The following is a 13,973-nucleotide window of genomic DNA, read 5'->3' on the forward strand; positions in this document are numbered from 1 at the left end:
GCCTCGCCCTGAGACCTTATTTCGCCTGCTGCAGCGAGCGCAGACATCACGCTCGATTGGCTGTCCAGGTTCCTCACAGGGTCACGGCGGCTCAGCGCTCTTTGATCAGGCTCTGGCGAAAGCTTGAATGAGCAATGTGGAAAAGACGCATAATTGTGGTAAGCTACACGTCTCGCAATAAAAAAAAAAACGTATTTGATTATGTTTCTGCCTGACATGTGACCCGCACTTAAAGGAGTTTGGGAAAAAAAATCAGTTTTAAAATTTGGAATACGACTAAAAATAACTTTTATATAAAGTGGATCTAAATCGTGTACATAACCGATCTAACGTGGATGAATCAAACCCATGACGTTCCAACTACTCAATCCACCTCATCCACATTTTGACAATGTGTGATCCACATTGAATATTTATCTCACTCCATTGTGCTGGTACCGCCATTTTTCACTGTAAACCACGTTAAAATTATTCATATTGGACCCATGTTTTGGTTTTTTGGAAACAAATGCATGATTTTGATAAGGGTGTGTGTTCACACTGCCAGTCAGCTGGCTGAAAGAAGGCCCCCGGCATACTTCTTTCCAACAAGGCTGCTTTGCATACATGACAGACATCAGATATCTCCATGAACAAGTCCAATGGATTAACAACATATTCTGCATATTCTGTTGACTCTTGAATAACTCTTCAGTTAAAGCAGGCTCGCAGAGGCGAAGGTTTTTCAAACGATTAGTCGTAGGAAAAACTATAAAAAAAAAAAAGCCTTTCTTCCAATGAGAAATGACAAAAATGGTGGATAACTCCGATGTGCAGCCGAGAGAATCACAGCTTCTGTTTTATTTAAACCCGTTGGCCTCGCTGTCCGTTTTACAGTCGCTCAGGCGTGAAGTCAAAATCAGCCTGTCGTGGTTATTTATTCCACGGTTTCCCGAGGAGCACTGAACACGCAGTCATATAGGAGCTGAAACACCACCGGTAGAAGGTACAGAGGAAGCAAGGAACTTAATTTACTGCAAAATATAACATAGCAAAGCCAAGCAGTTTTCAAATCCATCGATACCGCTATCCCTTTTTTTCCCCCCTACAGGATAAAAGCCTTTAGGTTTTTGCGAAAAATGTCAACCGTCCATTTAAAGCTGTTTTCAGGTGTTTCTTCCTGGTGCCTGCACATTGAGATTTGCTTGAAGCCAAACAGCAGCTGCTTTACTAAACTAGACATGATTACAGAAGAGGCATGGAGCCAGTTCCCAGCGTCCGGGTATGCTGCGGTTCTAAGCATAGCTTAAATTTTTTATTGAGATGGCGGAGAAAATTACACAGATCTGAGTTGCCTTCATCTTTATGAGCTGAATGATGTAGCACTGCCCCACCCCACCTGTTGTACTCTGTGCCAGTCAGCTGGCTGAAAGAAGGTTCCTATGCTACTCCATACCAGAAAAGAAAAAAAAAAACTGTTTGGAAATACATCTCTGAGTAAGAAGACATGAACAAGGGAAGTGTTTTTAAAATTGCTGCTGGTTTGTTAATATAATTTGTTGAGCTGAATCATGCCCCGCCCCTCTGTTACTGAGTATAGGTGGGGGTGTCTCCCAACCTGGAGACAGGCAGACACGACACTGTAGTTACATTCTGCTTTACACTTAACACACAGTATACTGTGTGTAGATAGCTTCTGTATATATATATATATATATATATATATTATATATTATATATATATATATATATATATATATTCTATTTTTATTTTGTTTTGTCTCCATCAACACCAAGTCAAATTCCTTTTAAGTGCAAACCTACTGGCAATAAACTTGATTCTGATTCTGAAAGTTTGTTCCAAAGAAAAGGAGCCGCCTGTGAGCCACAATTTGTTTGAAGTGTGGAAATATTATAGATTAAATTAGTGTTATTTTATTTCAGATTGAAATGTTAAAATGTTGAAATGTTAAAGAATTTATTTAAATCTGTTAACCCTCGAGAACCGGTAAATAAATACTAGAATGTAAAAAATATCACGGAATAATACTTCAAATATGTTTTGATTTTGGTGCTTAAATCTTATGGTATATTTTGTTTTAGGGATCATTTTTAGTTATTTAAATCATGTTTTCTGTGTGTTTATGTTAAAGGTTTTTTTCACCTATTACTGCTACTATTGATTCAACAACTTTCAATAAAAAGAGAAAAAAGTAAAGGATCAACTTTTGTGTTTTTGAGCGAAATCCTGTGGTAATCTCTGGAAGCAAACATCCTTTCAAGTGGGGGAAACCTGCAGTTTGAATCCCAAACAAAAAAGTGGGAACCACTTGACAGAAGTTGTCATTTATGCAACCAACTGAATACCAACCGAGTTGATCGCTTAACTAATAAGCCAGCTATTAAGCAGTTTGTTAGACTACTGATACTCTATGAAGAGCAGAAGAAAGCACTGTATTATAAACATCTACAACTATCAAAGGGAGCCTTGTTAAAAAGTGTACACCATTGACACCAAAGTAGAATATTACATGATACAGAATTATGCTTTCAAATGCTTATTGAGCTTACAAGGTTGAACTTTAGACTGAAATATTTAGTAACTCTAGTGAACTATATAGAATTTGAAACGTTTTTAGCCAAATATAGATTTGGCTCCCGAATTGGCAAGACACTGGTCAGTTTTGTCCCTTTTTTGTTGCTTTCTCGCCATTTATTAACACATATTAATCAATTGTTATGATTTATAAAGTGTGTACAAGATAATCAATAACATAGCTACAAACCATTTATAAGCCTCTTAACAGGGAGCATTCTTGTAAAGCTGTACCTTTTGTCTTAATACTGTGATATTCTGATCAAGGGGTTCTGAAAACGTTAAATGTAGGACCCGTTTAAAGAGCATTAAACCTCCGACCAACGTGAGTTTCAAAGTAAACGAATCAATTATATTGATTCAATTATATTCTACAATTAATGTTTGATTGATAAATGAATAACTACAACAGAGTAAATTTAACTTTGTCAATTGAAGTTCATGTTTTTAGCCTCTGGGGTGTACCGAACCCTCTAGCCCCTTTTTTCCCCACAAAGAAGCCCAAGTCTATTAGTGTGAACCACAGCTATGCAGGAAAGTTCCCTCTCTGTTGTAGAAATGAGGATTGGGTGTACCAGAAAGACTGAAAGTAAAACAGATTAAAGTGGAATTTAAAAAAAGAGTAGAAGAAGGTTAGACAGCAAGAGCAGAGAGGAGGTGATAGAAGAGTCCAAGGCTTTGGAAGACACTCACAGGGAATGGTGCGCAAGTAGAGGTTGTCCCTGATCACCTGCTGGAGCTTATGGTCCAGAGAGCCCTTCTGAAACTGCAGACTGAGGTAGTGACGCAAATCCGTGTTCAACACCTTACCTGGAAAGAAGGAGATAAACATGTGCATCAGTCAACCAAGTCTTAAAAGGAACTCTACATGAAACTTGTTTTTTTAAAAGCTTTGACAGTTGAATTACTTGTGACGTCCAATATGACTGAGACCGTTTCCTAAAGATAAACTGTGGAGTAATGAACAAAATCTCACAATATTAAAACAGTTTTTCTCATTAAAGTGAACTAAATGTAAGCTGCGACCTGTCCAGGTTGTACCCCGCCTCTGGACCATTGACAGCAGGAGATAGGCACCAGCTCCCCTCTCACCCCAAAAGGGAGAAGTTATGATGGTAAATACTTTAATCTTGAGGACCTCTATTAATGGCGAAGGCTCTTATTTTATGATCAAAATCAGCAGAAAGTAGTACTTTTGTGTCTAAAAACTAGCAAACCACTAGCCTCTAATGATGTGAAAAGTCTACTTCAAAGCTTCCTGTCTGAGCTAAACAGATATTTTACCCAAGTTTTTAAAAGTTTTTTTAACAAGTATTGGCAGCGTTTGATGTAAACTGTAAACTGCTTAAGTCAAACCTGAATAGGTGAACAGATTCTTTTAAAACATGCTGAGTTAACAGAAACCGAAGTTTTAACATAACAGTAGTACATCAAGAACTGGGCTTTATTAGTTTGTTTTTTTTAATCAAAAGTCAAGTTTTTTTTCTAGTATCAAGTTAAGAATTTTACAGAAATGTCACCTGAAGTCATTATTCAAAGTGGGAAATGAGGGTTTGTTACGAGCTTTAGAATCCAATATGAGTTCATTATAGAATACATTGATAAAATGTAAAAAAAATAAAACGGGAGCAAACAGGCTTAAATCCGAGGCAACTGGACTTTCGCTCACTTCTTTCTGAAGACGTTTCGGCACCTACACAGGAGTCTTTGTCAGTTCTGGTGGCTCGCCTGCAGTTGGTGCACTGCTGTATTTAAGGACATGGAGCACTGCAAAAACAGAACTAAAAATAAATAAAAAATGTCTTGAAATGAGTGTATTTGTCTTTGATTGGAGCAGGTAAATAAGATTATCTGCCAATGGAAAAAGTCATTTTTACCCCTCAAATAAGACAATTAGATGTAATGCACTTGAAATAAGTTGATGGAGATGAGTTTCTTCCTATTTTAAGTGCAAAAATCTTATGCCATTGGCAGATTATCTATTTACCTACTCAAATAAAGTACAAATATACTCATTTAAAGAAAATTTTAACTTATTTTTAGTTAAGTTTTAGTCTGTTTTTTGCAGTGAGGCCCATCCTCCTAAAAGAAAAGGTTTGCCATGGTTTGCCTGGCTCACAGGAGAAATGTTGTGCCACCAGAACTGACAAAGACTCCTGGATAGGTGTCGAAACGTTTTCAGAAAGAACTAAATGAAAGTCTGGTCGCCTCAGATTCTTTGCTGGTGAGATGACCCGCACAGCTGAGAATTTGCACAGGCACAAAAAACAGTTCACTTGCATTTTTTGTTACTTTTCTTTTCATCTGTCACACCAAAACTATACAACCTGTTTTTGTAAGCATGCTGCTAAAGTTCGAAAGCCCTCTGCACAATTGGCAAACCCCACTGGCATCTAAACTTGGAACCGGGCCATAATGAAAATGTCTTTGATGTAATTTCCAGTTCCAAGCTCAAACTGAAAAGAAAAATGTAGCACAACATAAGCAGTTACCGGCACTATTTCCTGGTTAACTCTGTTCTCTTTAGTTTGAACTGGGAGTTTGTGATCATTGTTTTTAGTATCCCTATATCGTTGTAAATTTGTCAGTTTTTTTCCCCTTGCAAATAACCGTGTCAAAATACATTCTGTCTACCAATAAAGGCAGCAGGAGTACCATCAGTAGTATTTGTGCCACAGTTTAAGAACCATGGCTCTATTCTGTTTGTGGAAACACAGAACGGCAACATTTGACGTGGCATCTCTTTTCCCGTGAGCCTAATATCGTGAGCGGTCTGGTCTCCTGAGCTGGATGTACTGCTGCAGCTCTGCAGGATGGGTCAACACCTCAGATTCCTGAGGACCTCCGCAGCTGCGCTCAAGCTGCACTTGAGACACTTGAGAAGAAATAGATCTCCCATTGTCCCCTGAGTGAAGGAATGCCAGCCAAATGAGAGAAGGGGGAAACAGCGAGGGGTCCCTTGTTTTTGCTGCAGCATGCCCCATGAGTGGACACGCTGAGCATTGAGAAAATACTTCTCCACGGACAGCTGGAAGCACTTTGGCCTCAATCTTTGGCCAATCTTTTCCCCAGGGTGGAAAGTTTGATTTCATGATGAAAAGTATGGGCCTAAAAGCATGACATGACTGAGACATCGTTAGTTTTTAATACGGTTTTTAATATTTGCTTTTAGTTTCTATTTTTCCATGTTTTATTTTGTTTCTAAATTTTATTCCAACCCAATTTTATTCTGTTTTATTTTCCTATGTTTTAATCACATAAAACACTCTGCATTGTCTTTGTACTGAAATGTGCTATACAAATAAATTTGCCTTGCCTCAAAGACGGTTTTGCAGAATTTGCCCTACAGCTTAATGAGGCGATGACCTCAAAGATCTGATAATGTCATGAAAAGCTACATGCCACTTTGACACGATAAAAAAAAAAAATTAATTCTAATTTTGCGAAAGCTGCTTTTTCCGGGCGTGCAGTCTCAGTCACAGACCTCAAACATGGCTCTACGAAGCTCAAAGCTAATAATTTCTGTCCATCCTTTTCCAGCGTCTCTGCCAGACATGTCAAGATCTTACATGTTATCTTCAGATTGGGAAACGTTGAACAATTAAAGCTAAGCAGCGGACAAACAGGAAAATATGACTGGCATGTATTGAATTCTGCTTCAAGCTACAAAAAAAAAAAAAAAAATCAGACAGATTCTGTCAGAAAAAAACATCTGCAAAGTATTTCCGATATGTAACTACTGTATATCATTAAAGCAGAAATACACTGAAACAGGGACTGGTGACCAGAATCAGACAATTCTTTGCTTTCGCAGCTCCAACTGGTGAAATAGAGCTTTGGTCTTTTTGTCGGTCATTGAATGCACCATATCATAGCAATAACGGGTCGCACTACTGCTCCTCAGTGTGAAAGAAGACATAAACTATTAAGTAGTGACTATTTTCAACATCAGTAATGCTTTTAAAAGTGAAATCCATAAGGACAGGGATGTAAGAAGCAGTGCTGCCAAACCCTCAAAGAGAAAATTAGTAATTGGCTGTCCAGAAAACAAAAGTCACTGAGTTACATCATAACCCAATGGACATAATGGTCACGTGCATGAAGTCGTTCAGTACAACGTAAGAAAGAGATCGCGTTTGTAAAAGAATTGCCAACACAATGTTTAGAGCCACCACTGAGCTATTTTGTTTGAGCAAAATTCAAACCTTTCCCTTTTATCCGAGCACAGAGCCGGTGGATGTGGCCTCAGATGCACAAGCGCTTTATTTATTTATTTTTTTACACATTTAATTAGGTGGACAAGCCAACCGTAACTTGACACACGAGTGATTTAACTGCAGTCTGTATGTGGGAGAGTAAATATCTCAAGCTCTGGCTTGAGATATTGACGGAACGTCATGCAGGAAACGTACTTTGCTTTACTCCCTCTGTCTGATATGCAACATGCAGGATTTGGAAATGTTGGTCCTTTCAAATCTCAGAGTAAAGGTTAGGGGCTAGATTCTCTAGTGAGTACAGGAAGAGGCTTACGTTTTACCCAAACCTAGCTGTGCTAACGGGGCTATTTGCTAATGAAACATGCTGAAAACAGTTGTGGCTAAAATCCTTTTTTACGATTGTTTTCTCACACACACAGTGTGACGTCGCCTCTGATACAAAACACAAATTACTGAGTGTTCCAGACAGGAAGGCTTGGAAAAATCAAAGGTTATTGTGGATTTCCTTTGTCTGCATTAAAAGACATTTTACAGATGAATTGGAACCCATTCATTGTTTCGGATACACTCACACGAGCACAAAGTGGGTTAAAAAAACAAACAAGAAATTGACAAAAAGAAGGTGGAAAAAAGCTCAGTTTTCAGTGACAAAGTGGGAAAAAAAATCCAACAGTGAAAGCAATGACATTCCTAAAGTGTGAGGCATCTGACACATTGTAAGATTTCTCCTCAGAGACTCACACGGAGCTTTTTATGAGAATGTTTCTTAGCAGTAACGTCCTGCAGGAGATATTAGGTTTCACTGTAATAAAAACTCAAAAAAACGCTGTAAACTTAATAAATTCAGGTTTAGATTCTGTGGGGAAAATAAAACGCCTCCTGCCGTGAGTGGTTTCAGCAATTCATCCAAAAGTCGTCCAGACATTGTTTTTAATAGACACATTTCAGTCGTTTTGCCCAGTAGGTTTTTAAAGTCAACTCAACTCCTGCAGCTTTTGATTTGCAGCATGCCCAAACGCATCCTCTGTTTTACTCTGATTGGAGTAGTCCAGTAACCGGCAGGGGTAAAAGTGGGGGCAGCAGCGAAGCGCTCTCGGTTATGCAACTCCATGGAGTTTTAAATGGCGCAACAAATTCAAGGAATTTGGGTCAAGGAAACAAAAGCCGAGTCCGGCTATGCATAAACTCAAAAGCCACAAGCCTGCGGTTTATGTTCCCAGAAGCTGTAAGAGAAGAAACCCCCACAAATTCCAAAACAGGAACATACACCCCATTCCCCGTCACAGGCTGTTTCCATGTTCAAGGAGATGGAAGTTATTTCTTCACTGACGAAACCCTAAAATCCTTTTTTTTTTTTTTTTTTACATTTTGCCTGGAGAGATAAGCTTGTTTCAGTGTAGTCAACAAAAGGGGTTATTGTCACTAGAGATCAGCCGCAGCTAATAGCAGATACCCCACCGATGATGCAGTAAAGCAAACTTTTTTCGTGTACCCTCTTGCGAGCGCACGCACGAACAACTGAAAATCGCTCCTCCTGCCCAAAGTAGACAACTCGAGGGCATTTAACAGTGCAGTCTTTGTGGCCCGCCTGTCAGGTTGTGTTAGTGCACTGCGTCATATCTCCAAAGATGGGACGAGAGGAGGGGGTGGCGGGGTGTCCTGCTACGTCTCAAAGCAGCGCTTCATGCAACAGCGAGGCATGTGGGACTTAATGGAGGTCTTTGTGGCTGGTCACTCGGCTTTGAGCCGCTCTCTCACACAGGCAGGCGAGACGGTGGATGAAAGCAGGGGCGGCGGTTCAAGGACAGAGAGTTATTAAAAAAAACGGACGGAGCAGGGATGGGCAGGACGGTGGGAGTGGAGGGGGTCTATGCTCGGAGTCACGATGATGCATGGGAACACATGTGGAAACCCACCACGCCCCCCTCCGCTTCCCGTTTCATCATTTCTCCTCATCATTCTCACTCCATCTCTGATTTTACCTCTCTCAGTGCGGAGATTCGTCAGTCATAGCAGACCCCCACGGGCCTCCTCACACCAAGCCGAGATCACCTTCTGACTTCCTCGATCATCTTTCTTGCTTAACCTTTAGCTTCTCCTTTAGCTTTTGTTCCACATTTTCTCCGACACCCGGTCCTTTACAAGGTATGTGCACGTCAGATATCTGTCGCTGAAACCCTGTTGTGCCTCACAGTTAAACTACAGCGAGGAAAATAACCCCCGAAAGCATCAGCACTGTAGGATCACAAGTTAGTAACGTGCTGCATGACTGTTCCAGTGCATCGTCAACTTTCCTACACAAACAGAAAGCAGAGTGAAAGCAGAGCGCGCGCGGCTGTCCGTCGTCTCCCTGGCAGTGAACAAACCGTTGCTCGCCTCACCATCTGTAATTTGCTGCTAGTGATGTCACGACCATTAAAGAGTTATGCAAAAAAGTGAGTCAGTGAGGACAAAAGGCTGCACACGAGTTCGGCCCTTATAACCAACTCACAGTTCTGGTCCATGATGCAGACACCCTGTCTACTTTTAAGACTAGGCTTAAAACTTTCCTTTTTGACAAAGCTTATAGTTATAGTGGCTCATGTTACCCTGAGCTATCTCTGAAGTTATGCTGCTATAGGCTTAGGCTACTGGAGGACATCAGGGTCTATTTTTCTCACTCTGCTGAGTTCTCCTACTGTTCTACAATTTGCATTGTTTGTTATTTCAGCTTTTAACTTCACCATCAACAATGCAGACGACGGTCCCTGTGGCTCTACGCTCTTTTATGAGGAGGGAATGCTGCTTGGAGAGACACGATGCAATCTACTGGGTTTCCTTAGAGAGAAAACTATTTGACCAATCTGTATAATCTGATTGAACTTGACTTTGGAAAGTGCTTTGAGATGACATGTTTCACGAATTGACACTATACAACTACATTTTATTGGAAATTTTAATTTAATTAATTTTATACAAGGGGTATGGTGGACTGAACACATTTTCTCAAACATTTACGCTTTAACAGCTCAGTCAGGGCAATCTATTAAAATAATTTACTAAGAACTACATTTCAGCCAGTGTGGTTTCATTTTACAAAATGTGTGTGTGTCTTATCTTAACTTTACGGATAATTATTTGCATGTATTAATGAAATTTGTAATTCAACATGGGAGCGTGGCCATATCAGTTGTTTTAAAGCGAGCAGCGTCGGCGTCTCAGACTGTGGCATTAGTAATAATTTAGTGTTTCCTAACAGTAGTCGAACAACATGTAATAACTAACTCTGACTATGTAACTTAAAGTGTTAATCAATATTTAAAGACCATGGCTCGGAAAAATGTACAGATCTAAAAATGTCAAGTTACTCAATTGGGAAAACAAACAAATCTGATAGAAGGGGAACGACACAATCTAATGCAATAACCTAGTTGCAACGGGTTCACATCCATAAACCAATAACCTATTTTAGCTCCTGGATTTGATTTCATCATTAAGTCTCTGGCAGGAGTATGTGAGCATGGCGCATCTAGATTTGGTGTCTACCTCGCTAAATTCCTGAAGCTGAGACTATGAAGAAGCTCAAACCAGGACAGGTCCAAACCACGACAAACAATCAGGTCTGCAGAGAGGATCATCGGGGCTGACCTTCCTTCTCCATGCAGGACTTTTACAGGTCTAGGGTCAGGAAAGGGACAGCTAACGTTTCTGCAGATCCCACACATCCTGCACACAAACTGTTCAGACTTTTACATTCAGGTCGCTGCTATAGAGCACTATTTACAAAAACCAGCCGCCACAGAGACAGTTTCTTTCACCCAGGTTCTCTACGATGTCTCTCCCATATGGATACTATCAAACCATGTCTTTCTCTTTTGTAAAAACACCATATATAATATTTATTTACAAAAAAAACATTTTTATTTCCCTTTTTTATATAATTAATATTAACAATGTCTCCACTGAGGGCAAAGTGGAACTACAGCTAAACTTCTTGCCAGCGTGCACAAACTTGCCGATTAAAGCGGATTGCAATTCTTAATTTTATCCCCCTGACAAAATCCCAGTTCTTTCTGAAAGTTCTGAAAGAAGCTTATCTTCTGGAAATGCAACCCTGAACTTCAAGTTTTGTTTCCACAGGCTATCTTCCACAAGATTTTGGGAGATGTTAGCCCAGCCTGAATGTTTTTTTTTTTTTTTTCCCTGTCTACCAACCCTCTGCAGTCCAAACGGAGAACATGATCAGTACAAGCCAGAAGGACTAGCAGCTCCTTCGGTGTTGCTGTCTTGTACAATGAGATTATTCGGATCTTTTCTTTGAAGATGAGCAAATGTCAGGAGAATCCTAGAAGGACAGCTGAACTTTGGATTTGACTCAGATTTGCTATAATTACAGCACGGGTTGAACTCAAGAAGACAGAAATGCTGAAATTTAATCAAAAGGTGCTTCAGCAAAGTTTTATTTGAAGGATTTGCCCTTTCTATGCAGCCAGGTTATTGCAGTATCTTTATTCGTGTCTTTTTTCTGAACAGATTTATTTGCTTTCAAATGAATTATACAGGTGACGCTTCACATCAAATGGTGAAAAATGGGTGTATATACCTTTTTTTGACAGCTTTTAAACCTACAGACGGACCAGAAAATTGGCATTCATAGAAATATCCTTCCTCAAAGAATAATAGTTAAACAAATAAGCATTCGGTTACGTTGCTCCTGACCTCTCAGTAGAAACTATTGATCTTTCTTTGTCTCCAAGTCCTTGCAGCTTAGCGTGAGTCTTGGCGCATCCCATCTCGCTTCAATGGGGCCGTAAAGAACTTAGACACAGCGCAGCCGTTTAACAGAGCGCCACCTCAACAGACAGCATAGTCACAACGAGCATCCATGTTCAGAGATCGTCTCCTAAAAATAGTGAAGAGGTAGTGCAGGGATGTCACAATCAGTGGAGGCAGCGGGCGTCTAATGAGCCATTCTATTACGGTGCAGCTCCAGGAACAGCGAGGGAAACCCATGCCATCTGTTAATTACCACCTTTTAAGATTTATTTGGCAACTCTGGGCAAGAGGCAGACAGAAAATCAACATAATATCCGACCATTAAGGACAACAAGTTCCCACAATGGAGAAAGAAATCGTCGCATTACTTCCTTTCCGCAGAGCAGCGGACACCCAGCCTTGGGCAGCTCTAACACGAGAGGCCTCTTCCAGCCGACCCACGCTTATGCTCAGTTAAAGTGGTAGAGGTCAAACTTGCAAACCCTCTAAAAACACCAATTCTTTAAAAAGGGAAAGCTATGTTTCACAAATGTTTTGTTTTTTAATCAGTAGCAACACTTTTTCTCTCAATGATCGACAGTCATAAAGGAAAACCTCGGACGTCAAACAGCGGCTACAGAGCCTATGAGATTTATTGGGCAGTGAGGTAAGATATGGGATCAGGAAAGTCCGTTACTGTTTTTCCTCCATTCAGGTTATACAAACTCATCTTCAGATCTAATTGGCAGGAACTTATCTCAACGTAAGGTCATCCTGCACAGCTTTCAAACTAACAACAACAAGGTCAAGAAAGTCACCGTTTCTGATACAACGCAGCCATAATATGTTGATTTAGAGTATTTGTGGATACATTTAATCAAAAGCTGTAATGCTTTTTTCTTTTTCTTTTTTGCACACAATCTGCCAGCTAGATGAGACTCTTTATCTGAGCTTACTGTGGCATAAGGGGAGTGTCATTATCCCCCATACATTTGGCAGAAATGCGCAATCAACTGTTTTAGAAGATATTTTAAAAAAAGGAGTGATCTAGCTGCACAATGAGCAGAAACTTAATGTTATGGGTGGAAAATTGTCAGCGCCATAATCATCAGCACACTCGACACAGATGGCACCCAAAGCACTCAGCGTTCAAAAATATGGGCTCTGGTATGCGCAGCTCTGCTTGCTGTTGTTCGCTGACTCTTCAGAATAGCCATTAATGTGGCTACATATCTGAGATAAATTGGGCTTGGTGCATTTTCTGCCTCATTTAACAGTACACACCTACACTGGCGAGACTCGACTTCACAAAAGACCAGCCAGTGTAGATGTACGCTATAATCAGTTTCTGTTAAATGAGGTGAGTACCCTTAAATTAATGCTACCCTTTTCTTCGCAGCCAATAGGAATAAGTATCCAGTATTTGATATTATAAAATGAAAGGAGGCCAGGGAAATGTCTTTGCATTGTGGATTGGCAGAGGACAGTTCAAGACTGACCATCTGACCTCTGAGAGGACTTTCACAAATCCTGTATAAGTCGAGATATCATCAGGGTTCAGAAATGAACAAATTAGGCACGTTTTTGTATTGTGTCAAATAGGAAATAATAGGAATACAATAGGATATGTAGAATAGGATAAAATAGTAAATGCCTACTTTGGATGCACCCCTATTTTGTATAGTGCATGTGTGTTAGGATCAAAGGCATAAAATTCACTGTTTAACCTGTGGCGTTTCCAGAATTAGCATTTCAGCCACACATAATAAAAAATAATAATAATTATAGTCTAAAGTATGTTAATTTGTAAGTTGCACGTTTGTAAGTTCACTATGGAGGAGATACAGGTTGAAGGGAAGGAGAAAAGACCTTCTCTGTTCCAGTGAACATCCTTTAATTGGCAGCGGAAAAAAAATAATCAGGACCCATCATCACTTGTAAGATGATTTAGAGCCACAAACACGGCGGAGTAGCTTCTGGATCATTTAAACTGCAGCCGCCTGTCAGAGTCATTATTTCCGTTTCTGAACGCAACGTCACTAAACATCATCGATCCAGACGCCCAGGATGCATGAAACAGTTGTTTTTAATAAATGAAGAACTTCTGCTTTTTCCTCCTTTTTGTTTAATCAAACACAATATTACAGTTTACAGTTAAAAGAGGGGAAAATACGGTTGGCCGCAGCACTTGAAGCAGGCGGCGGTTGTTACTACGCGTCTTTACGTATGATCCTGCTGCTAAGGGTTCCTCTGATCCGCTCCTGCTCTTTTGGATTGTTACATTTCTTAAACTTTGTCGTCACCTTTCACAGCGACAGGGTTGTCATCTCAGCCTCCACCCTGACCAGATAGTACTTCCCCTGTATGTGCGCAGGGCGCCTCTAAGTGCGTAATTACGCATGCCGAAGGCTGAGTTTTGAAGTTGTTCTCCGAGCAGATGTTTCATG

General features: G+C 40.2%; 1 protein-coding gene across 1 annotated transcript in view; it reads right to left on the reverse strand.

Annotated features, from left to right (window-relative positions):
* magi3a (membrane associated guanylate kinase, WW and PDZ domain containing 3a) overlaps positions 1 to 13,973 on the reverse strand; it is a gene marked incomplete in the record, with an annotated part of 197,970 nt that overhangs the window by 90,946 nt on the left and 93,051 nt on the right. Inside the window, 1 exon segment of the mRNA XM_036141493.1 lies at positions 3,344 to 3,385. Within this exon segment, the coding sequence (XP_035997386.1) occupies positions 3,344 to 3,385 (42 nt within the window).

Source organism: Fundulus heteroclitus, chromosome 1 (genome assembly GCF_011125445.2).
Source record: "Fundulus heteroclitus isolate FHET01 chromosome 1, MU-UCD_Fhet_4.1, whole genome shotgun sequence".
NCBI classification, from domain to species: domain Eukaryota; kingdom Metazoa; phylum Chordata; class Actinopteri; order Cyprinodontiformes; family Fundulidae; genus Fundulus; species Fundulus heteroclitus.